The sequence below is a fragment of the Taudactylus pleione genome, unplaced genomic scaffold (genome assembly GCF_031769625.1).
Source record: "Taudactylus pleione unplaced genomic scaffold, aTauple2 ptg000533l, whole genome shotgun sequence".
Taxonomy (NCBI): Eukaryota; Metazoa; Chordata; class Amphibia; order Anura; family Myobatrachidae; genus Taudactylus; species Taudactylus pleione.
Window position 1 is genome coordinate 4,696,738 of NW_028284935.1, and position 25,482 is coordinate 4,722,219.

The window sequence follows — 25,482 nt, forward strand, 5'->3', positions numbered from 1 at the left end:
ACCTAACCTCACCCCCCTAGTGCCTAAACCTAACCTAACCCCCCTAGTGCCTAAACTCACTACCCAGTGCCTAAACCTCCCCCTAATGATTAACCCTAACACCGCTACCTAAACCTAACCTCACCCTAACACCCCAATACTTACCTTCGGGATGACAGCGGTAGGGATACTGGTGCCGGGATCCAGACCTGACCGGATTTCGGCGCCAGTATTCAAACAATCGGCATCCCTCACGCCGCGATGCCGACTACATCCCCTATCACCACCATAAATATTACACCTTGAGACACTACCATAGCTGATGTGCTGTATAACACACACGTTATAAAGTACAGATGAGAAATTCATTGCAACCTAAGGGTACTTCATTTCTATACATCCCAGCTGTGTAACCTTATGTCTTTATACACAATCAGGGGAAACTCCTTCTATGCTTCCACAATCTGCCTGCATACAGGCCACGGTGTCATCCAGTAGAGCAGCGACCAGCAGAACGCAGGAAGGAGAGGATTGCGGCCAGCACGGCTGGTGTAGTGGTTAGCATTTCTGCACTCCACTGGGGCAGGGACAGACGTGAATGGGCAAATATTCTATGTAAAGCACTGCGGGATAGGTATGCGCTATATTAATAACTGGTGAAACCTATATTGGTGCCGGAGTAGATGACCTACGTACGTGGGCAGTTGCTCATTGTGTACCACTCCATACACTGTCCATACGGGAAAGAGGCCACGTAAGCGTTGGAGTCCACGCACTGCTTCATGTTGCTACACCACATGCACTCGGAGCTGGCGCTGGTACACTCGGCGCACTGCGACCTGGAGGCACACGGGGTGCGACACTGCTTTGCGCTTTGATTGGCTGCAGGTCAGAAAAGATTAGATCAGTAATAAACACAGAACACAAACATGGACCAAACACTAAAACGTCACCATGTCTAATATCAATAATTACACAACTGTAACAATCTGCACCCGCCAGAGACCTTCTCCTACTGGTATGGCTTCTAGCTGGGATCATGGATACGGAATGGGATTGAAATGCCGGCGGCTACAGCCGACAGCGGCACGTTAATATCCTAAGCCCCCCCCCCCTCCCCGCACCCTAAACCTACCAGGGGGATGCCTAACACTAAAATCCACCCGTGGATACCACCCCCCCCACTTCCCCTAGCCTAACCCTAAATCCCCCCAGGGTGAACTAAACGTAACCCTCCCCCCCACACACCCAAGAGGACGGGCTCCGTGGACTCGTTCGGGCCCACGGCGTCCCGGATTCCGGCGACGAAGTTATGATAGGCGGCGGTATCTCGACGCCCATCATGAATCCCTAGTCGACCTTTGGACTTTGATCTACTTTGAAAGCGAAAAACCCTTTTGTGATCTACCGAGCCCGAAAAAGGGGGCATGGAATGCGAAAAAGGGGCTTGAGCTCACAGCAAGGGGCGTGGGATCTGTCCTCCCAAAATTACACAGTATCCCAAATTCAAATTATGCCACACAGTAACACAATCTTATTCACATTACACCACATAGTAGTGCCCCTAATACACAATGCCCACAGTAGTGCCCCTTATGCAGTGCCTCCTGTAGTAGTGCCCCTTATGAAGTGCCCCCTGTAGTAGTGCCCCCTGCCGGTGCAGAACAGCCCCCCCAACAAAGCAGAACTTACATGGCTTAACGCTGGGCACCACTCCAAGCTGTCAGGGCTCCCGCTGCCTAGATCAAACTGGATCCGTCAGGCATGCAGACTCCTCACATTGCGGGTGACGCGCAATGCATCACTGGGAACGCTGGCCTCTGAAACGATCAGAGGCTTCTACAGCTCCACGAGCTACCGGTAGATCGCGATCAACGTTTTGGCCAGGGCAGATGTACAATGTCTAAGGACATTCACAAAAAGCTCTGGTTCCCACTGCAGGATGTGGCCCTATGTTACCAATCACACAGCTCTGGTTCCCACTCCAGCATGTGGCCCTATGTTACTGATCACCCATCACACAGCTCTGGTTCCCACTCCAGCATGTGGCCCTATGTTACTGATCACACAGCCCTGGTTCCCACTCCAGCATGTGGCCCTATGTTACTGATCGCACAGCCCTGGTTCCCACTCCAGCATGTGGCCCTATGTTACCAATCACCCATCACACAGCTCTGGTTCCCTCTCCTGCATGTGGCCCTATGTTACCGATCACCCATCACACAGCTCTGGTTCCCACTCCAGCATGTGGCCCTATGTTACTGATCACACAGCTCTGGTTCCCTCTCCTGCATGTGGCCCTATGTTACTGATCACCCATCACACAGCTCTGGTTCCCACTCCAGCATGTGGCCCTATGTTACTGGTCACCCATCACACAGCTCTGGTTCCCACTCCAGCATGTGGCCCTATGTTACTGATCACACAGCCCTGGTTCCCACTCCAGCATGTGGCCCTATGTTACTGATCACCCATCACACAGCTCTGGTTCCCACTCCAGCATGTGGCCCTATGTTACTGATCACACATCACACAACTCTGGTTCCCACTCCAGCATGGGGCCCTATGTTACTGATTACACAGCTCTGGTTCCCACTCCAGCATGTGGCCCTATGTTACTGATCACACAGCTCTGGTTCCCTCTCCTGCATGTGGACCTATGTTACTGATCACCCATCACACAGCTCTGGTTCCCAACTCCAGCATGTGGCCCTATGTTATTGATCACACATCACACAGCTCTGGTTCCCACTCCAGCATGTGGCCCTATGTTACCAATCACACAGCCCTGGTTCCCACTCCAGCATGTGGCCCTATGTTACAGATCACACAACTCTGGTTCCCACTCCAGCATGTGGCCCTATGTTACTGATCTCACACCTCTGGTTCCCACTCCAGCATGTGGACCTATGTTACTGATCACACAGCCCTGGTTCCCACTCCAGCACATGGCCCTATGTTACTGATCACACAGCTCTGGTTCCCACTCCAGCATGTGGCCCTATGTTACTGATCACCCATCACACAGCTCTGGTTCCCTCTCCTGCATGTGGCCCTATGTTACAGATCACACAGCTCTGGTTCCCACTCCAGCATGTGGCCCTATGTTACTGATCACCCATCACACAGTTCTGGTTCCCACTCCAGCATGTGGCCCTATGTTACAGATCACACAACTCAGGTTCCCACTCCAGCATGTGGCCCTATGTTATTGATCACACAGCTCTGGTTCCCACTCCAGCACATGGCCCTATGTTACTGATCACACAACTCTGGTTCCCACTCCAGCACGTGGCCCTATGTTACTGATCACAATGCTCACCTGGTCGTTCACAAACGCTGCCATTGATCAGGTGGATGCACGATGCAGCTTTCAGACCAACAGTGGACGGCTCAGCCAGATACCCGCAGAACCCAGCGCCACTAGGCTCTCCGGGCTGCCACTGCAGGGTGGTGTTAGTAAAAGGCGACATGTCTTCCCAACACCAGTAGGAAACGTTGATTTTTCTGAGTCCAACCCAAGGGGTGAGTTCCGTCTTTGGCTGTAAGACAATGGGAGAGAGAGGTGAAGAAGTGCACTAATACCGCGTAATATGGCGCAGGGAGGCGATGCTGGTGTAACCTGCTACCTGCATGGTCTGCAGCTGCTTCACCACAAAGTCCGCCTTCTTCTGGGTAGTGAGCGAGGCCAGCACAGCGTTCTGACTGCGGCAGGCCAACTTGGAGTTGTCGTAATGCTCCTTAGTGTTAACGATCTTCAGGCAGGAACTGTCCACTAGTTGCCAGTTTGCTCCACAAATGTTATCTGGGGGGGTAATTAGAAATGTAAGAGAACCTCACGGGTATGTACAATGCAAGAGAGGAGAATGCTTATGCCCTCAAACTATTGCCGCTGTCACGCCAAACAGCCCTTCTCAGCGCGCCAGGTCCCATGCGACTGTATTCGCAGAGCGTCTTTTTTACACGACTAAGATGCACATTCGAGCGTAAAAGACGCTACACCGCTCGACACAGCTCACGCTCGCCGCATGGCGTATTGAGGCTGGGTGCAAGAGGACACACCTGCATGTCCGTATTAGAAAGAGCAGGACTAGATAAGATCTATGGAGACCAAATGCTAGGACAGTCATTGAAAAGCGGGTTACCTGGGAGCCCAATGCACTCCTGATTGCGGGGCTCCCACTGGCAGTTCTGATCCATGGCACAGCTCTTACAACTCGTCTTCTTGTTACAGTAAAACCCGTAGTTGTTCTTGGGGCATTGCTCGTATTCGGTGATCGCTCCCTGCCAACAGAACATGCATTAGGTACATAGCCCAGGTTACCATGACGCTGTACGTAAGAGACCCCCTTTCTATTCTCCTGATTGTGCGGCCCCATGCTCACTGACCTGGCTCCCTGTGCAGTTGGTGCCCAGCGATATGCACTGGTCGTTACACCACCGACAGCCGTTTGAGTTCTCAGCGCAGCTGAAGCAGTCGGTGTACTGATCACACTTACTATCACTGTCGGGAGCTGTACAAAAAGATTGTTACAATATACAGATTACCGCTTTCAATCATTCACAAAAGGAAACCATGTGGAAGAATAAAAGGTGCACATAACAGGCAGCTGGGGCTTACACAATTATGGGGCACGTTCAGAAACGTCAAACTTCCAGGAGAACTCCATGCAATTATTAGTTTTTCCCCAAATCCACCCCCTCCCCCCACATATTCCCCACCAACTAGGGCAGTGGTAGCCAACCCTGATCCTCGAGAACTTGTTTTCCAGGTTTCCTCACTGAATTAAGTGATATAATTAGCTACACCTGTGGATCTTTTCAAATGTGTTGGTGAGTAAGGACTACACCTATGCACCTGCTGGGTGGTCTGGAAACCGTGAACTGTTACTAGCTCTCGAGGACAGAGGTTGGCTACCCCTGAACTAGGGCATGTGAAACCAGCGTAATCCCACACGCATTTTCTAAACATTTTGGGCACATTTGCCAAACAGATAAACAATAAGCACAAGGGAGCAACTATGTAACTGCAGGGGGTCCTGGCAAACACGAGAAGAGGAAAAAAGCATTTTTTTTAAAAAAACCTATTAAACATTAAGCCGTTTTCTCCAGCAAATCCTCATCAGCCGTCATCAAGATGAATAAAAGGCGATTTCATAACATTTTAAAAGCCTACAAGTCTTATCAAGGAGAATAGGGTTCTGGGAAATGGCATTTACGGGGACACGATATGGGCTCGCTGCTCTGTCACCAATGATGGTAAAAGTAGCGGGATTTAAACTCAGCGCAAGCCTGTGAATGCTCAGAACATAAGTGATATACTGAAAGGGCGGCTGCATTATTTATATGATACATAATCGTATTACCCAGAAGCCTCTTCTCAGGGACATTTGTACATAGTAGCTGGAAGCTTGTTTCAGCTAAACTGACCAGCATGACAAGTATCTCATGTCTTAAGTCTCTATCGTAAGATGCTGGAGGGGAGAGAGAGTTTCGAGAGAATCCACCAGATTTATCACTAAGTAAATGCAGCAAATAATAAAATACCAAAAAATTTAAAAATGTAAAAAAAACTAGCAAGAAAAGTGAACGCCATAAAGTGCTGCAAGATTTGCCATGATTATTGCTGGCAGGGAGCAGAATAGAGACAGTAGCAGCCGCAATGGCGTAACTACCGTAAGTGCAGGTGGTGCGGCTGCTATGGGGCCAACCAGGGCCCTCCCCCTGCCTCGGCACCCTCATCGACTTACCTGCTCAGTGGTTGCGCCCCCCTCCATGGTTGCGTCCTCACGGTCAGCTCCGCCTCTCCTCATTGACCGATACTAGGAGGAGGTGTGGCCGCCTCTTGCCACAGCATCAGTCAGTGAGGAGAAATGGAGCTGACCGGGAGAGCAGGTGGGCCAGCCCTGCACAGCGCGACCATTGAGCAGGTAAGTCGAGGAGAGGGGAGTGAGGAGGGTGCGAAAAGGGGGCCGCGGACCGAAGGGGAGGCCGGGGACCCAAGAAAACTTTGCTATGGGGCCCGCTCTAGGTCTAGTTACGCCCCTGAGCAGCACTGTTTTGGGGCGTCCTGAGAAATCTCTCTAATGGTCTGTATGCTTCCAGTGCCTACTGCTCAACCTCCCCTCTAAACCCACAGTCTGCAGTGTCCCCCAGACAGGACAAAAGGAATAAATTCCAGCTGCGGTCATATAAACCAGTTGACAAAAAGAGTATTACTCCTCTCACATGTTCTACGTGGCACTAAACATTGAAAACTCGTTCTAAAATGGTCAAAGACATTTAAAGTTTAGTCTCATCAGCAGTTTATGGCTCTGGTCAAACAGCGATTTGGCCTGAACTCTTGAGCCAATGTGCCCATTCAGGCCGTCCATATGTGAAGGCAAATCTGCGGGGCAAATCCAGGCATTGTGCTAGTAAGTGGGTTGATCTAATGCTAAAAGATCAGGAAGGACAGAGTGTAGCATGGACTATACACGGCACGTACACTGGATGATGGTACAGAAGTGTGCGCTCTCTTTCCGCTGCTCCGGAGTGGCATGTCCCCACGACAAGCACTGGGAATCGCCGCTGTCCCAGACGCATCGGATTCCTGGCCCGGCTGCCAGGCAGGAGCTGTTACTGGTAAAAGCTTCGCAGCTCTTGGAGGTGAACATCAGGATGTCGCTGAGCAGGAGACTGTTGAACCCTCCAAACACAAACATTGTGCTAAAAGAGAAGAGAAAGGTTAATCTATAAGGTGCGGCTGGATTTATGTGCCCTGCTAGCTGAGTAAGACAAGACTACACCAGCACTCGTCTACCAAACACAAGAGGTAAGCAGGCCATTCCGGCTCAAGGCAGGAAATATCTGTAGTCAGGATAAAGAACAGATATCATGCACGCGCAAAGCTGCGCTGTCACAAGGCCATGTCCAATTATTGTGAGCACACCTTTCATGACATTTGCAGGAGCAGGACTTTGTGTCACACCCCTGTAGTAGTGCCCTTTATGCAATGAACCCTTACGCAGTGCCCGCTGTAGTTGTGCCACTATGCAGTGCTTCCTGTAATTGTGCCACTTCTGCAGTGCTTCCTATGGTAGAGCCCCTTATGCAGTGCCCCCTATGGTAGTGCCTCTTATGCAGCGCTTCCTGTGGTAGTGCCCCTCGTGCAGTGCCCCCTGTAGTTGTGCCCCTCATGCAGTGCCCCCTGTAGTTGTGCCCCTCATGCAGTGCCCCCTGTAGTTGTGCCCCTCATGCAGTGCCCCCCGTAGTTGTGCCCCCAGTACTTACCTGACCACGCCGGGCATCGATGGCTCCACGCTGTCAGGGCTCCCGCTGATTGGATCTAACTGTATCCAGCAGGTGCGCAGGCTCCTCACATCGCGGGTGACGTCATGAAGTCACCCGCGCGCTGCGTCACTGGGAACGCCGGCTTCTTTAGCCTCTGATCGCTTCAGAGGCCAGCGTTCACAGTTGCAGTGGTGTAACAACGCCCCCGGCTCCCCCGTTAATCCCCCCTTGGGAATATAGCCCCATGCTGCACTATTAGAGGTGGACCCCATGCTGTGTGACGTCCTGCTATAGTGAGCAGTCTACTGCTGAATGTGGATAATTCGGGGGGAACTAATTGCTCTTTGTACCCCGACTTTCCCACTAATAGTCCAGCTAACAACAGTGTTGGTTTAAAATTTACATGGGGGGAGGGGGCCAAAATGCTTTTCTCTTTTTACATTTTATATACACACTGACCAGTCATAATATTAAAGCCAGCTGCCTGATAATGTGTAGGTCCCCCCTTGTGCTGACAATACAGCTCTGACCCGGCGAGGTACGGACCTCTGACGGTGTCCTGTGGTATCTGGCACCTAGACATAAGGTCCTGTACAGTACTTGGTCTGCAACAAGCTGCGATGCCCGGTGTGTTCTGAAACCGGTCATAGTCATCATTAACTTTTTCACCAACTAGTGATACAGTAACTATTCTGTAGGATAGGACCACTCCCCATGCACACGCATGACCCTGTCGCCGGTTGTCCTTCCTTGGACCACTTTTGGCAGGTACTAACCACTGCATACCGGGGAACACACCACAAGACCTGCCGATTTGGAGATTCTCTGGCCCAATCCCCTAGCCACCAAAATTTGGCCCTTGTCAAAGTTACTCAGATCCCTACGCTTCCCCATTTTTTCCTGTTTCCAACACATCAACTTCAAGAACTTGCGGCCTACTATATCCCACCCCTTGACAGGTGCCACCGTAATGAGATAATCCATGTTATTCACTTCACTTGTCAGCGGTTTTAATATTACGGTTAATCTGTGTATATAGAGTGATACATATACCCTTGATAAAAGGTTTGAAATTAAACCGAAACGCAATGTATTGATGTTACCAAATCACGCTGCGAGTGCCGGCCATTGAGGTTGAGAAATGTATACACCCACACACATAGCCGACTGTTTGGTGATTACATCCGACAATTTGGGGAAATATTCATAGGAAATTCGCTGGGATTTGTCGCGACTTATAAGTTGCTGCAAATTGGAATTACTGTATATTATAAAAGATACAATGTGATGATTATTAGACAATTATATGAAGTGGTGTGCCTATCTGGGGAAGGGAAGTGTGAGGAATAGACGCCGGCTGAGCACACTATAAATTCAATCAAATTAAAAAAAAATAGGGATTAAATGGAGCGCAGAACAAAAAAAAAGAAAAAAAAAGTGTATTGAAGTCTATTCTCCCTGAATCACATTCAATCCCCAAAAACACCAGTGTCTTCTTATTAGTACAATGTGATTTATTATTATTATGACATCAAAGTAATTAACAGCATATAATAATGTTTATTAAATAACATATGTAAAGCATGCAGGTAATGGGGAAATGTGCAGCCTGACACTGAGGCTGGGGAACCAGCCTGTGGGCCGTATTCAAATAACCGGGAAAACGGCTGTTTTTTGGCCAAAAAAAGGCGATATTTTCGTCAAGAAAACATGCAAAAACGCAATTGGAGAAAAAAAACTGAAGAACACTTTTCTCCATCCCAGACCAGACGAAAAAGAGACGCAAAATCTCTATTTTTGGCTAAAAATGTGGGGATTTCTTTCAGAACCCTTTGGACACCCCCCTCCCCCCTAATGATAAATTACCCCAAAAAAATATTTCGTAAGTTGCGAACTTTGGCAAAAAAACGACCGCACAAATTTTGGGTAATAAAAACAAAAACCGTTAAAAATGGTTTTAATGTATTGGGTCTGATTTCTCCGGGGGCTCCATGGAAATGAGTTTTAAACATCGCACGCGGTTGCAGCTGGCGGTTCTTTACAGTTTTTAAAATGGCGTTTTTAAGACACGAAAATATACTTGCACCCATTTTAAAGTACCCCCAATTTACGTGGAACACTAATTTCCTGGAAAAAAAAATAGCTTTGTATCATTTTCAAAGTGTTTTATTTTTTTCACCCAAAATTGCGCAGTCGTTTTTCGTCAAAGTGCGCAACTTACGATTATTTTTTTAGGATAATTTATCATTAGGGGTGGGGGGTGTCCAAAGGGTTCTGAAAAAAATCCCCACATTTTTAGCCAAAAATAGGGATTTTGGAATTTTTTTCGCCTGGTCTGGGATGGAGAAAACTTATCTCCAGTTTTTATTTTGCCAATTGAGTTTTTGCCTGTTTTTTTGACGAAAATATCGCCATTTTCGCAGCTAATTGAATACGGCCCTATATGGCCTAAGAGCACTTGGGGGATATTACAAGCTAAGGGTGGGTCACAGATCTGTGTCAATAAAACACACGGAAGTGATCGTAGAAGACCTTTATGAATGGTCCTTTACCACACCCCGACCAATCTTTAAACAAAATGACAACGGAAATCAGATGAAAGAGCAGCATTATCTCAGGTTTTACCTGTTTCTTAGGACTGCGGTGTGGCCGAAACGATTAACGTCATGATGTAGGGTGGGAGGAGGCAGCATATACCAATTGTTACAGGCTAAACAGGAAACAGAAAGAGACAGACATTATACAACTGCAAAAGCCCTGACTTTAACTAACAGGAACATATTAGACGTCAGAGAATTCAATGTGGCCTCAGGCATCCCAGTTAGGTCCCCGCTGCCTAAACCTAACCTCCCCCCTAGTGCCTAAACCTAACCCTAACCCCCTTAGTGCTAAACCTCCAACGCTAACCCTTCCCCTGGTGCCTCACCCCCAACGCTAACCCTCCCCCTGGTGCCTCACCCCCAACGCTAACCCTCCCCCTGGTGCCTCACCCCCAACGCTAACCCTCCCCCTGGTGCCTCACCCCTAACGCTAACGCTCCCCCTGGTGCCTCACCCCCAACGCTAACCCTCCCCCTGGTGCCTCACCCCCCAACGCTAACCCTCCCCCTGGTGCCTAACCCTTAACGCTAACCCTCCCCCTAAGCCCAGTATTTACAGTCGGGATGAAGGCGCCAGGATTCCGACAGGCGTTGGGATTCCGGCGCCGGCATTCTATGCGCCGGAATCCTGTCGGGATTATGACCGGATCTCCCCCCTCATGTGGTATCCTATACAAATGCCGGGGCGGTGTGCGAGGGGTGTGTCATGGGCTCAGCAATGCCCCACTTTTGGGCCTGTGTTGGCCAAATAAACAGCGTGATAGCAACAAATGCGCTGTGTTCATTACAATTATATCTTTCTTCTTCAGGGTCCATAGAGCTCCACAGGGGAGACAATTGGGTGTAGGTGGGACCTGGAGGACCGGACACCAACAGCAAAGCTTTTCAATCCCAGGATGCCCCGGTCCTTCCCCCTATACCCCCTCCCACAGCCTGGTTGATGTCCAGCAGGAGCTAAGTCACCGTTTTAAAAGAGGGCTGCTTTTATGCAGCCCGAGCTTATTTTAATGATTAATTTATTTTCATTTATCTACTATGAGCATCAGCACGAGACAGTCCATGGGACGTCTGCACTGCTGCTCCATCACCCCTCCGCGGTGCCGTGACACCAGTCCTCGGCTAGGTACTGGCGGGGCTATGAGGGCGACCTAGCTAGCAGAGGCTCCCGGGACCCCAGCCGGGACTCAAGGGGACAGGCAAGGCGGATCACTGCTCGCGAGGACCAACGCGTATGCGCAGTCTTACCTCCGGGTCTTGAGAGACAGACCGAAGGCGCTGACGTGGACACAGGTTCGTCCGGAACTCCACTAGACCACCAGGGCATTAATAGCACTGGCGCAGGGCATTTGTAAGGCCAGGGGACCTGGTGGTTAAAATCAGCATAGGGGAGAAGGCGCTTTTCCCTGCGGCCCCTCCCCCAGCTCAGGGCGCCATTCCACTGCGGTCTTTCTGCTCCTCCCTCACCCTCCGCCCCCTCTGAGACTCACAGCAGCCATTTTCTGCATTCAGGTCTCCAGGAACGCAGGGTCCAGTCTCCCTGTATACCTCTCCCAAGGGCCAGGTTATACAGCGCTATAGCCTACCAGCCACTGCGGTCTGTGTAGTTGATATTAGTGCCCACTGCAGTTATATTGTATATTCTGCAATGTGCTAGCGCTGCTGTCGGTTTTGTTTTTCATATGACTGTCAGCTTATACCTTTCCCTTTCTTCTGCTATAACCCTGGCATACTAAGGTTCATTGTACCTCACATCTCCATATATGTGTGAGGGTTATCACATACCACATACAGGGCCGGATTAACAATGGGGCGGGTGGAGCTACAGCTCCAGGCCTCCCATTGAAAATAGGCCCACGCAGATTGCATTGCAGTGCAGGCAAGAAAAAATATTTTTTTTTTCTTTCCTGACACTACCAACTAACAGCCCAGGCTACTCACCTAACAGCCGCCAGAACAGCTTAGCTTAGCCCATTCTGACCCCCTCCTCTTGGACGATCCAGCCGAAGCCCCGCCCACACTCGGCAGATGAAGCCCCGCCCACCTTTGGTCCGCCGAAGCCCCGCCCCCTGTTCCTTCCTGCTCTCAACCAATCGCCTAGCTGAAGAGGGAAGGAAGCTCAGCCCAGCTTGTCCGTTTATACAGGTCAGTGTGAACATATTATACATGTATATGTTACATATACATGTGTATCCTGTATATGTACATATACATATGTGTGCATATATATATATATATATACACATATATACATATGAATCCAAAGTACAGGGAGAAAGTGCAGCATTCACTGAGTGAAGTATAGTACAAACGCAGGGGAGCCCTGACAAAGTAATCCTTGCACCACCTACAAGGTTACTTGTATATCAGCCCAGCTTGTCCGTTTATACAGGTCAGTGTGAATATATACATGTGTGTACTGTATATGTACATATACATATGTGTGTATATATTTATGTATATATATATGCATATTATATATAAAAAAATAATTAATAATTGTTTTCCATTAATAATTATTAGTTTTATTAATGTCGTTATTTTCTCTTTTGGGGTTTTATTTGAGTGCGCCATATTATATGTTCACATTTATTTAATATGGTGATTGGGCCATTTGTGTATCTTTGTCTTATATGTTAGTCTGTTTGCCAAGTTTTTGGTGCCTGTCAGACACTCACACTGTTAAGGTGCGTACACACTACACGATATGCTCCCTGAGCGATATCGTGTAGTGTGTCCCTGGCAGGCTGTGCTCAATCTCGTTCATGACATTGAGCACAGCCGCTGAACGATATCATTAACGATATCGTTCAGCGCCGGGCTCTCTCCCCCATTCCCCGACATGCAGCAACCTGACGACATCATCAGATTGTGCTGCATGTTCAGGCGATGGACAATGTTGGAAACGACCAGCGGGAGTGCGCATCGCTGGTCGTTTCCGACATAAAAGTGCACGATTACTGAGCGACTGCACGATTACGATGTTGTAATCGTGCAGTCGCTCAGTAATATCGCCCAGTGTGTACCCACCATTAGATCTTGTCTATGTTTACCTATGTTGATTACTATGGCAACACCTATAACATTTATGTCAACGCCTATAACATTGATGTTCCATTGACTGAAACAAACGTGATGTATGTGAGTCACGTGCTTCAAGCTATTGGTCCTTGTTTGATGGCCGTGATCACATTGCATCGTGTCCGGCCCCCAGGAGACACACTGGCATTGGCCCCTTTGCAGCGTGTTTCTCCCTCTGGGCGGACCTATTATGCCTGACCATGTGTCCGGCTGGTTAGATGGAACTCTCTGGGATTCCGGGACGCGGCGGCCAGCATGTAGTCTGGCCCCCCAGTGACAGGTGAGATCTATGTATGTTTGTTTGATTTGGCGTCACACTCCCTATTTAACACCATGCTTTTACACTTAAGGGGCCTATCCATTAGGTGACTTAAAAACTGAACGACTAGCGTTCAGTCCTTCAGGTCGCCTAGGTGCGGTGCCCGCACTGAACGGCGTTCACTGAACGTCATTCAGTGCAGGAGACCGACCTCCTATCTGAGAACATTCCGAACCTGACGATCATCGTCAGGTTGACGGGCATGTTCCACAGATAGTCGGCGTCGGCAGGGACCCAGCGTGCACGCACATCGCTGGTCCTTGCCGGCTTATCCATTAGATGATTTTCTGAGCGAAGCGACCAAAACCTCCTGGTTTTGGTCGGATTATTCAAAAAGTCTTCTGATGGATAGGCCCATTTACTCTGTGCTCATGATGAAGGTGGTTTGCCACTGAAACGCCTGTTGGGCTCTTGATTGAATATATACATATGGTCACCAGGCACTGATAAGTATAACAGGAATCTACTGCATAGCAGATGTGACGTGCATTTGTGTATAACCCGATTAAGCATGGCTGTGTTTTAATACATTCCATTTTACATGCATTAAGTTAAAGGTGTGCTGGTCTCGTTTTTTGATCCCTTGGGATTGAATATGATATATGCTACAATATGTGACCTCAGCATCCGCTAATTCTATTAAGTGTGTGCGGTTCTTCTTTGTGGATTTTTACACAAATATGCGTGTGTGTATGTATATATATATATATATATATATATATATATATATATATATACATATATACACACGCACATATCTATATATATACACACATATCTCTCTCTCTATATATATATATATATATATATATATATATACACACACACACACACACACATCTATATATATATACACACATATATATATATATATATATATACACATTAAATTAGGTGTGTGTGTATATATACAGTATATATATATATTTTTATATATAGTGCGTGTATATATATTTATATGTGTGTGTATGTATATATGTATATATATATGTGTGTATATATATATATATATATATATATCATATACACACAGTGGTAAATAGGGAGGGTACAGGAGCTTGAGGCACAGTTAAGTGGACTGAAGCGGGTATGGTGTGATATGTCAACATTCATCATGTTGATAGGAGATTGTCAACATGGTCATAATGTTGAAGTTATTCATGTCAGTGATAGAATGTCGACATATCATCCCTGTTGGCCCAGTGCTGTCTAACCTGCTCCTGACGGCTGCAGTGACTCTAGTGCGGCTTCTGGGTCCCAGCGGTCATGACCTCTGCTGCTCTAGCCTTCCTGTGAGAATTCCCCCCTAACCCTAATGCCTACCCCTACCTTATAGGTCTTTACCTTAACCTCCTCCCCCCCGCAGTCTAAAGGCGTGTATCCTCTAGACGATATGCTCCATGAGCAATATCGTCTAGTGTTTCCCCAACAGTGATGTGCTCAATGTCATTAATGACATTGAGCACCCACACTGAACGATATATTGTTCAGTGACGTCACCCTCTCTCATCCCCGTACTTGCAGAACCTGACAATATCGTCAGGTTGCCCTGTAAGTACGGGCAATGATAGATGTCGGCAGCGAACATGGGGTGCCTAACCACCCCATGTAGCCTAATCCTAACCTCCTCCACCCGTAGCCTAACCCTAACCTTCCCCTAGTGCCTAACCCCTGATGTCGACATATTCATGTTAACATAATGAATGTTGACATTATGACTGTCAACATATCTCACCACACCTGCTTCGGCCCCCTTAAGTGTGCCTCAAATTCCTGTACCCTCCCAATTTACGTGTGTGTGTGTGTGGGTATGGGTATGTGTAAATCTGTTTAAGTTTTCAACGCTTCAGAACTTGTATTCATTCTTACATCAGGATTACTGAGAGGACGAATACAAGTTCTGAATTGTTGATAACTTAAATGGATTTTTAGTGTGTTTTATACAATTCGTCCAGAGTGCCTGCCGCCCATTCGACTGCTACATGTTCCCTCCCTTCACAGGCAGAGGTAATTAGGAGGGCACCAGACGCCATAGCACTATACTTTGCACAGGAGTGCCAGCCTACACATAGGCGTACCAGGACCGGCTCCGGAGCGCCCTGTGACGGCCCTGTGATGACGTCATGCTGTCGCGCAAAGGTACTGAGGCCACCGGCACCTGGAAATGCAGCACTGCATTGAGCTCTCCTAAGAGAACGCTGCACAGGCTACACCCCTATGTAAACCCCAACCACACTGCACTGGGCATGACCCCACATTACCAGTCACACTGCTATGGCACTTGTCACACCCCTTGCAGCGGCACACAATAGGCCCATCATAAATTTCAGCTCCAGGCCCATGTGTACATTAATCTGGCACTGACCACATATCGCTGTTGCGCACTACATTGTGCCATATTACACATACATCTGGGTTGCTCACTGAACGGTGTCAGATTGTGTTACATTATTCTTGCAGATATGTCTGGCAGAGGTAAGAATGAATGACAGCCTGCTCCTGGTGTCTTGTAAGTCCTGCTCAGCAGGCTTAGCTTCAGAATTCCTCATTCAGGATGGTCTTTGTGCATCGTGTTATACTGCCCCGGGCCCATTAGCCCCAGTGTCCTCTCCTCAGGACCCACCCTGGGCTACTTTTTCACAGGTACTGGCAAAAATTGTGGACCAGCTAATGGTCCCTGTGGTAGCTCCCCCCTATGGGATGGCCACAGCAGGTACTCAATGCAAATCCTTTGCCTCCCCCATGGGTAGATGTACTTTCTACCTCAGGGCAGAGTCTGGCGGCTACCTACTAAGCGTGCTGTGTTATGTTCCCAGTCCTCCCAGCTATCAGATTCTGAGTTATCATCTGGGGTGGCAGAAGATGCAGACCTCTCTCACTCTGACTCCCCTTCGGGAGATGAGGAACCCCCCTCTAAATTGAATATTCCTGCACTTATAAGAGCTGTAAAATCTATTCTTCAAATAGAAGAGACAGAACCCGCTACTAAGGCAAAAACAGCCATCTTTTACACGACAAAAGATCATTTTACCAGAATTTCCTCACTCTGATCATCTATCTGAGCATATGAGTGAGGCGTGGAATATGCCCAGTAAAAGACTTCATCTGCCTAAGCGTTTAAGCTCCTTTTACCCTCATCCAGCTACTGATTGCACTAAATGGGAAGTTCCCCCAGCAGTGGATTCCCATGTGACACGTTTAGTCAAAAATGCTATCTTACCCAACCTTACTGCAACCTCCTTGAAGGAGACTATGGATAGAAGGATGTAAGCTTGTCTAAAATCTATATACTGTACTCTCTTATAGGCTAAGAACATTGAGAGTTGAGACATTTCCCTCTGATGCTTCGAGGGAACAACTGTCCTACATATCTCACATTAGAGATGCAGCCTCCTATTTGGGTGAAGCCTCCAAGGCATCTGCCACGTCTGTAGTAGCCCGCTGTATTGTTTGGCTTAAAGAAAGAAACTAAAACTAGTCTCTGGAAAAGCTGTTTCCTGTAGATGCAAAGTCTCCCTGACCGCAACAATTAACAGAGAAACTCCTGAATCAGAATGGGAGTCATCCTCCCAGTTTGAGGTGTCTTCCCAGTCACAATCCAATTCCCCTTCTTCCTGGGAAGAGGTAGCTGAAGCCTATTCTCCAGGAAAATCCACAGAGGGATGTCCTGAACATCTCTTAGCGGCTGTGGACCCTGCGGACGTTACCATTTTATTTAGGGACATTGCCATCTGCGCGAGACATCGTCCCATATCCTGGGCCCATCTATGCTCTCCTGAGGGATCAGACAAAGTAAAACTTTGAGCCTAGGGTATCATATAATTTGCCCGAGAGTGACGTAATTCACCTATGGCCTCAACCATAGACCTGGCCCAATCAGGCATCACCGACTGTTCAGCTGAACCTCCCGGTAATGAATCTCCCTGTGAACAACCAGCACAGAGTGACCCTGGGTCCGTACCTTTTGGTAATTTTTTCTCACGTTTTATACAAGTATAAACAGTGACTGATCCCTGTTTTTTTGGAACCCTTGTCTGGCTTATCCATACTGACAAAGAAAGACTAGACAAGTCTAACCAATACAGCTAGCTATCTAAATTCCTATGGAGAAAGTGTAGCACCGATTGAATAGCTAAAAAACCAAAGAGAGGCTAATTAAGACTAATTCACCCATCTGTTAAATGCAAAAAAACTCAGACTCCTAGAAGTCCCTATTCTTTGCAAAAAAAAACAAAGGCAAACAAATCTTAGTACACCCCTGTATGTTACTGCCTAAATTCCCAAGAAATAGTGCAGTAAATGGTGCTTAAATATACATCACAATACTATAAGCCCAACAAAGACCACCAGGTAATACCATAAGTAATAATCCTAGTTAACTGCTCATCTGTTAGGACACAGCCATCCCCCTGTATCTACTGTGAGCAAGCAGAACTTCAGCCGCTCTCATCAGCTGTATTGCTCTGTATTGCGGCTCTGAAGTGTGAGCTGAAGCAACTGAAATACCTGGGCACACCGTCAGCTTCCTGCTTCACTCAGGACACCTGATGTAATCCTAACCTCCGGCGTTCTCTGGAGACTATCCGTGGCCCGGAATGATGACGTCACCAACTGCGCACCCGAAGCGGCGCCGCATTCTGGAAACGATCAAGCCCCTATCTCCAACAAAACCCGGCAGCACGTTGCTGCCCTGTAATCCCCTCCGGCGATCCTCTAAGGGAACAGTCAGGGGGTGCTGTAGAAGCCCCTGGAGAGGTGTGAGACACGTTACCCTACAGTGCATGTGAGTAACAACATACCCGGCCGCTCTGCTCAAAAGCAGCGTTCCGGGAAGCCGTACAATAGAGGCAACAAGGTCTTTTACATATATCTGTATAAAGCTTACCTTCTCTTTGCCAGCGGCCCCCTCAGATGTGTGCCTGGTATGGAGAGAGACCCAGCGAATATGTAGTTTGGTGACTCTCTCAGGGGCCGTCTTTAGAGTGGGATACAGGGTTCACACAAACCTCTATTCTATAACTCCCACTCTGCTAGTGCTGGTCGCCTGTTGCCAGGAACTAAGCACCCAAACAAAAAACTTTAAAAAAAAAGAAATTAAACCTAACTAAAAGCTAGGACCTAGCCAGTGCCTTACTCCAAGGCACTAAACACAAGACTGAGCTTATGGTGGAAGGGAAAGGTTTATATAGGGGGTGGAAGCCAGTTTCAATTAGCTAGCTTCCGACTCCACACCTCACTACGCATAACCCAGAAGTAATGGCATCCAGTTCATCCGCCTGGTTACAACCCTCCTTCTAGCACTTCCTCAGAAGAAACCCACGCACACAGCTGTAAAGAGACTATTCTTTTAAAAGGCAGAACCATCTTTAAAATAAAAAAATGGCTACTCTACTCAAAAAAATAGATGAGAACTGTTGATTAGAACAAAATCGCTGCTCATTATATTCCTCCCCCACGTCTCCAAAACTGGAACTTCCATAGGGCTTATTATTATTATTTCCCATATATCCGGAAAGGACGGCCACGTCCGTGACGGCACTCACCAATGTCGTAAGCCATGAAGTCTTTAGAGAAGCACTTTGCCCCGTGGCTCATTGACGTGTCGTTGTGGGTGTTACCTCCAAACACCAGCATGGTGCCGCTGATGATCACCGCAGTGTGCAGGTAGCGGAAGAACCGGCTGTCTTTTAGGATTCTCCTGCGTGATAGAAACATGAAGCAGATTACTCCAAAGATAGATGTAAAGTAGATGACGGAACTGTATCAGGCAGCGAGAGGAATTTTTTGACATCATGTAATGGGTTTGCTGTATTAGGTTTCCGGGCAAAATGTTGACAATCACTAGGTCGGCAAACGTTGTGCTGACATGTTCGCAATGCAGACACTGACCATGGCGACATTCAGCACGTCAACACTGATGTAATGTCGACATTGCTGAAATGTTGATACTGTGTTTTTAGTTATAACCCTAACAGTAACCCTAATGCACATGTCGACATTTTGGCAGTGCCGACATTTCATGTGTCAACAATATCGACAGCTCTTTTGTGTTGACTTATGAATGTCAACAGGGTGACCGCATCACAATTACCAGGAATCAGCAGTCATCACCCAAACGCTCGTAATCAATGGGTGATTCTACTGGACACTAGGCCTGATTCGGAGGTGCGAGCTAACGGCTCGCAACGCCGATGTTCACGTAGTTAATAAATTTGCTACTGCGCATGCACAAAATATTTTGATAACCTCTATGGCGCATGTGCTACCCTGAGTGTATGCACAATTGTGCTACTGCGTATGGATTCGTTGGTATCAGAAATGGCGAGCTCCTGGGTGTTGGCTTGATGTGAACGCAAATAAAATCATTGCGTGGATGTGTTATGTGAGTGTCTCAGGGGAGTCAGTGAAAGCGGCTGTGATGAATCCCCCTCGCCTAAAGAATGATCTGGTTCAATCTGCAGAATTCTCTCTCAGTACTTGGTGATTGTACTTAGCTACCAGCTTATACTATCACTGCAGAATTCTCTCTCAGTACTTGGTGATTGTACTTAGCTACCAGCTTATACTTTCGTTTGACACATGCGGCTTTTCCTATTAAACACAGAGAACCTGTCCTTACCACTTGCGCGTGTCCACCTCGTACTTGTACAGGTCATCTGCGAGTCGATACTTGTTGGCTGTGAAGGCTTTGTAGCCACCGTGGATATAGATAGACCTGGTATATTCATCGTACACACTGCTATGGCCATAACCTCCTTGTACCAGTGCTCCTTGGGTCTCAACAATATCCCAGTTGTTGGTGTCTAGAGGTAAAGAGGAAATGCACTTTTACGGTCTCCTCGTGAACAGAACACATGGAACAGATCAGGCTGCCTTAGCTTTTTTTTCCCATTTTCTGTGATCTGTGTGTTGAGGTAAGTGGACAAGGCTATCTCCTATAAATGAAAGACTGGGAAAAACCAGGGACAGGCTAGGAAAAAAAAAAAAACAGAAATAGCTAAGGCTGGGTACATATTAGGTCGAAGGGGCGGTGTTTTGCCGACCACCTGATGATTGTTCAGTGCATATACACTTACCAATTGTCCGCCCGAACTGTAGGGCTTGGCAACACAACTGGGCGGGCATTTAAATTTGCCTGCCTAGTTGAGCTGCCACTCACCGCCGGGTCCCTGCAGCATGTGTACGGGCGATGTATCAAATATATCTGTAGATATATCAGCCATCTGCTGTACTGCACAGACAATGTGATATGTCTGAACAACGTCATTCATAGACATATCGGTGGTACAAACCCAAAGACGCGTTCGCGATATATGTCGGCGGTTTGATTGAACAGCTGATATATCACCCAGTGTGTACCCTGTTTCAGAGAAAGGAGGGATTACAACCTTTGGCAAAATATTGTTAATTTGATTATTTTTATGACCATTTGAGGATGTACAGAATGAACGTAGTAAAATATTTATTAAGCAATGGTCAAAACAGCACTAGAAACAATGCTAATAGTAAAATTCATGGATATCAAATCGAAAACACACAAGATGAGTACATAAAAAAAATCTATATTCGACAGCTGACGTGCAAAACTAGCAAAAAACATACATATATGAACTTATTTGTAGCTTATATGAATATGCGAAGATTGGACACCTGGGTACTCGGATAATTTTGTAGTTTTGATAAATCAGAAGGGTCCGGTGGAAAAAAATTGTCCAGCAAATTATGTTACCGGCCGGCTTTAGGCAGCGATGGTGAGGATTCTAACTAGCGATGGTTCCAGGCTGCCTGGGAGTCCAACGCAAATAATAACTTTATAATCCAGGTGTCAGCTCCTATAACGGAAAAGTCGATAACATACAGATACGTCCTTCATACGGTAAGGAGGCCCGGAACAATGAAAGCGCTCTATGAGTGATATCGTCTAGTGTTGGCCCTGCAGTGCTGTGTTCAATGCGTTTAACGATATCGCTCAATGACGTCACCCTCCCTCATTCCCGTACTTGCAGAACCTGATGATATCGTCAGGTTGCCCTGCAAGTACGGGCCAATGAAAGATGTAGTCAGCCGCAGTGCGCATCACTGGTCGTTGATGGCATACACACTGAACGATATTGCAGACGATATCGTTCACATCATCCAATTTATCGTCTAGTGAATACGCGCCTTCAGTTACATTGCCGATACAGTGAAAAGTGAGTGTACTAGAAACACTAGGCTGCAAATTTAACCGCGCAGGAATTGGCGTTACACGTGTACTAAGTTGCAGATGAAACGCCACAGGACTAGCCGGGAGGAAATTCCGAGGCTGCTCCTATCGGAGCCCTTTTTGCACAGATTCAGATTGCGTTGGACACAGAACTACAGAAGCTGTAAGCCCCAGTGTGGTCCGTCTATGCTAACGATGCAGTTTTGTTGTTTTATTTATGCGAATAAGAGGCACATTTTGAGCAAAAAAAGACGCTTGACGTGGGTAAGATCGGGACCTGGCGCTATTTGGCATAACTGAAGCCACAGTATAAAAGGACACATCTGAAGGGTCACCAAAAAGCAGCTATAAAAGTCTCCCCATGGTTGTTGGGCTCCCAGTCATAGCAGCCTTTGTAGCAAAAAACATGGTGCAGATTGACCCCTGCTCTACACTGATGAGCACCACGCAGGAAGAACAAGTCTGTCTGTTGGTGGGACTGTGCCATGGAAATCTGACTCACCAGTATGAGACGTGGGTTTATTTACAAAGCATCGGGTTGTAAAACCTGGCGCTTCTGAAAGTGTTTATGCCCGATATTTAAAAGGGCAATGCATTTACTAGTAAGACACAGCCAGCAAGACGCAGGAAGTAAACACATTACCCTTTTAAATATCAGGCATAAATAAAATACCAGAAGCGCCAGGTTTTCCCAACACAAAGCTTTGTAAATAACCCCACAGGATCTACTTACACAGCAGTAATGAACGTTTCGCCACCTACCTAAGTTATATTGCTGAATGCTGCTGATGTAGCCAAAGAGGGGACAGTGGCCAAAGAAGACCAGCATGACCGTACTGCTGTCATTCAGCGTGACGATGTGCGCGGAGTGGCCCACCACGGCGTACTGTTCTCTGGCCTTTGGGATGATGTGAACCCAGGACTCATTCTGGACATGAAACACCCACAGCTGGTTGGTGACGTTCCCGCTGGCATCTAGCTTCCCCCCGTACATGTACATCTTGTCCTAGGAGGAAGAAGGTTTAGCTTTCACTTGTCCATGTAGAAGGCACTGGATTGTATTATGTGCCGGGGTGCTGACCATAGCTGCCTGGCATGGTTTACTTCGGCAAGCACGCACAGCTAGGCCCCCTCCCCCCTAGGCAGGCACGCACAGCGAGGCCCCCTCCCCCCTAGGCAGGCACGCACAGCGAGGCCCCCTCCCCCCTAGGCAGGCACGCACAGCGAGGCCCCCTCCCCCCCCTAGGCAGGCACGCACAGCGAGGCCCCCTCCCCCCTAGGCAGGCACGCACAGCGAGGCCCCCTCCCCCCTAGGCAGGCACGCACAGCGAGGCCCCCTCCCCCCTAGGCAGGCACGCACAGCGAGGCCCCCTCCCCCCTAGGCAGGCACGCACAGCGAGGCCCCCTCCCCCCTAGGCAGGCACCCACAGCGAGGCCCCCTCCCCCCTAGGCAGGCACCCACAGCGAGGCCCCCTCCCCCCTAGACAGGCACTCACAGCGAAGCCCCCTCCCCCCTAGGCAGGCACTCACAGCGAAGCCCCCTCCCCCCTAGGCAGGCACTCACAGCGAAGCGAAGCCCCCTCCCCCATAGGCAGGCACGCACAGCGAAGCCCCCTCCCCCATTGGCAGGTACGCACAGCGAGGCCCCCTCCCCCCTAGGCAGGCACGCAGAGCAAAGCCCCCTCTCCCCAAAGGCAGGCACAGCGAGGCCCCCTTACATTACATAAGGTAATGCATCTGTTCATGAAAAAGAAATGTCACCAATTTGGAGCGTGCTCCATGTAACGTATGAAACGATCACAGACAATTCATCCTGACCCTCTGACATCTTTGGATGAATGGGCATGTCAGATTATCCCCAAATTATAGAAGTACACATCACAGTCATCGCAAGACATTAATAATGCCATAGCAACCCGCAGACGCTCTCAGCAGTCACAGCAGAAGACTTCCCACCACTGCAGGCGTCACCTTGTATAGCGCCAGAGAATGTCCGTATCGTACAGCGACATCATTCACCGAGCTCTTCAATGGGAGCCACTCACGGGTGTCCAGGTTATACCTGTAAAAAGTACAATCCAGTTACGATGAATATCACATTGCAGGCGGCACAGTCATAAATGTAGCTATGGAGAGAGTCGCATATAATATTCAATTTGCACAAACTTCCTTCTCTCAAGACTCAGTGTCTGATTCCAAGTTACAGTAAGCGCGAGCCAGTGACTGTGCACACCGGTAACACCATGCTGTACTGCAGGTGGAGCAGAGACCTATAGGGGAGGAGCGTGTCCAAAATCAGATCTAAATTACAGTGTAAGAATAAAGCTGTCCAGCATTTGATTGCTGCATGCAACAGCAGCCAGGATTTACCCTGCAGGCCAAAATAAATGTATGTACAGTATTTGCACCCCTTGCATTGCTGCACCGTTAGTCCAGGTGCACAGTTACCTGCTCTCTCAATCTGTTTCCAACTTAGAGCCGTAATCAATTTGAGCCGAGTTGCGATACTTTTTCGCGTCCCGGACGTTTCGCCACTTCGCCTGTTTTGTAGGCGGAAAAGTATCGCAGAGGTGCCCGCTTTACCCCGTATTCAATTTGAAAGTACGCGAAAACCGGGACCTGGCGAAACTTGAACAGGTGGAAAGTACTGTCAAGCTTTGGGGAAATCAGCCTGACATCCCTCAAAAGATGCTGACATAGGGGTTCCCTATGGTACCCCCCCGATTTGGATTGCTGAAGGTATTTGGTGTTTTTAAACGGACTCAATAGCTGCTAAATAGCGTTTTTCTGTACATGGTGCAGAATAGTATTCAGGAGGTTTTTTTGCAAAAAATAACTTATCCCAGCAAATTTGGGGTACTTGAAAATGGGGGTCAGCATATTTAAAAGTTGCTAAAGTGAATTTGAAAAAATCGTGAAAAATCCACCTGCTGCAAGCACCTGCAATCCAAAAAACACCTGGGGCATACTTGGGGACCCCCCCAGAGTCAAGTTCGCTAGTTTTTATCTTTGTCCCCCAACATTTTTTTCTTCGCCCCCATATTCAAAGTGATTTTTTGGGGTGTTCTAAAGTGTTTTTTTTTATTATTATTTTGATGCAATTTACCTTTGGGGGACTGTATGAAGGCTGCAGGGGGGTTCCCGCAACATTGCACCCCAAAACCCCAATTCTGCACTATTTTCCGCCTGCTATTCATAGGCAAAACTTTTCCGCCTATTACATTGCATTGACTTTCTGCCTAGGCGGAAAGTCTTTCAAATTGAATACAGGGTAAAAGCAAAACAGGCGAAAATGACATCATCGGCGAAATAGCTTCGTGGATCCGGACTTTTCGCCTCAAATTGAATACGGGCCTCAGAATCAGGCCCTCGGATGGAAATAGTAAATCCACAAATACACTTCATCAAAGCTACCAGCGACACAATGGTGTGTGACAGTGTGTAAGAACAAACGTGGCTGACAGACTCCTGGCGTAATATAATAGGATAACTAAAGCTGCCCTATACAAGACATAGTACAACACAGTAAAGTAAATAGGGACGTACTGGGGCGTATAATGTAAAGATGGTGTTTAATCTCGCTGGTCACCTGCTGAAAGAGACCGATATACACTAATCCCACCACAGCGACTTCATTCATTTCCAGGAACAGCAACAAAGCGATTTGTGACCGATGCACATGGCAGACATACGGCATCGGCCCTCCGTGTGGCCCAGTCACTGTCTGCGGCCCCCTCCCGGAGTCGTGGTCACAGTGACCGAGCAGAGCCTGGATCTGGTGCATCACACGACGGCTCGTCACCATGCAACTTCCTGCGGAGCATGTGCGGCTTTGGTGACGCGATTTAATAACAATCCAGAATCAGGAGGAATTAATGTATGCTACATGGTTTGTTGGAGTGACACCGTACCTAAATAAGGTGTACAGGGAGAAGATCTCAGGGTCACTGCTCTAAATCGTGTTGTAGTTCTGGAGTTCCTGCGTATAAATTAAGTTGTCTTTCAGTCTTTGTCCAGCAAGTTTGGCGA

The 25,482-nt window shown here is 47.9% G+C and overlaps 1 protein-coding gene across 2 annotated transcripts in view; it reads right to left on the reverse strand.

Moving 5' to 3' along the window:
* ATRN (attractin) overlaps positions 1-25,482 on the reverse strand; it is a 205,044-nt gene that overhangs the window by 128,750 nt on the left and 50,812 nt on the right. For both annotated transcript variants that reach the window (XM_088450887.1, XM_088450888.1), the window contains exons 7-17: positions 23,425-23,515; positions 22,216-22,459; positions 19,867-20,050; positions 18,791-18,945; positions 9,877-9,961; positions 6,467-6,687; positions 4,369-4,493; positions 4,125-4,263; positions 3,609-3,784; positions 3,302-3,521; positions 676-861 (exon numbers count right to left, since the gene is read on the reverse strand). In XM_088450887.1, the coding sequence (XP_088307013.1) occupies positions 676-861; positions 3,302-3,521; positions 3,609-3,784; positions 4,125-4,263; positions 4,369-4,493; positions 6,467-6,687; positions 9,877-9,961; positions 18,791-18,945; positions 19,867-20,050; positions 22,216-22,459; positions 23,425-23,515 (1,826 nt within the window). The remainder of the gene's footprint in view (positions 1-675; positions 862-3,301; positions 3,522-3,608; positions 3,785-4,124; positions 4,264-4,368; positions 4,494-6,466; positions 6,688-9,876; positions 9,962-18,790; positions 18,946-19,866; positions 20,051-22,215; positions 22,460-23,424; positions 23,516-25,482) is intronic.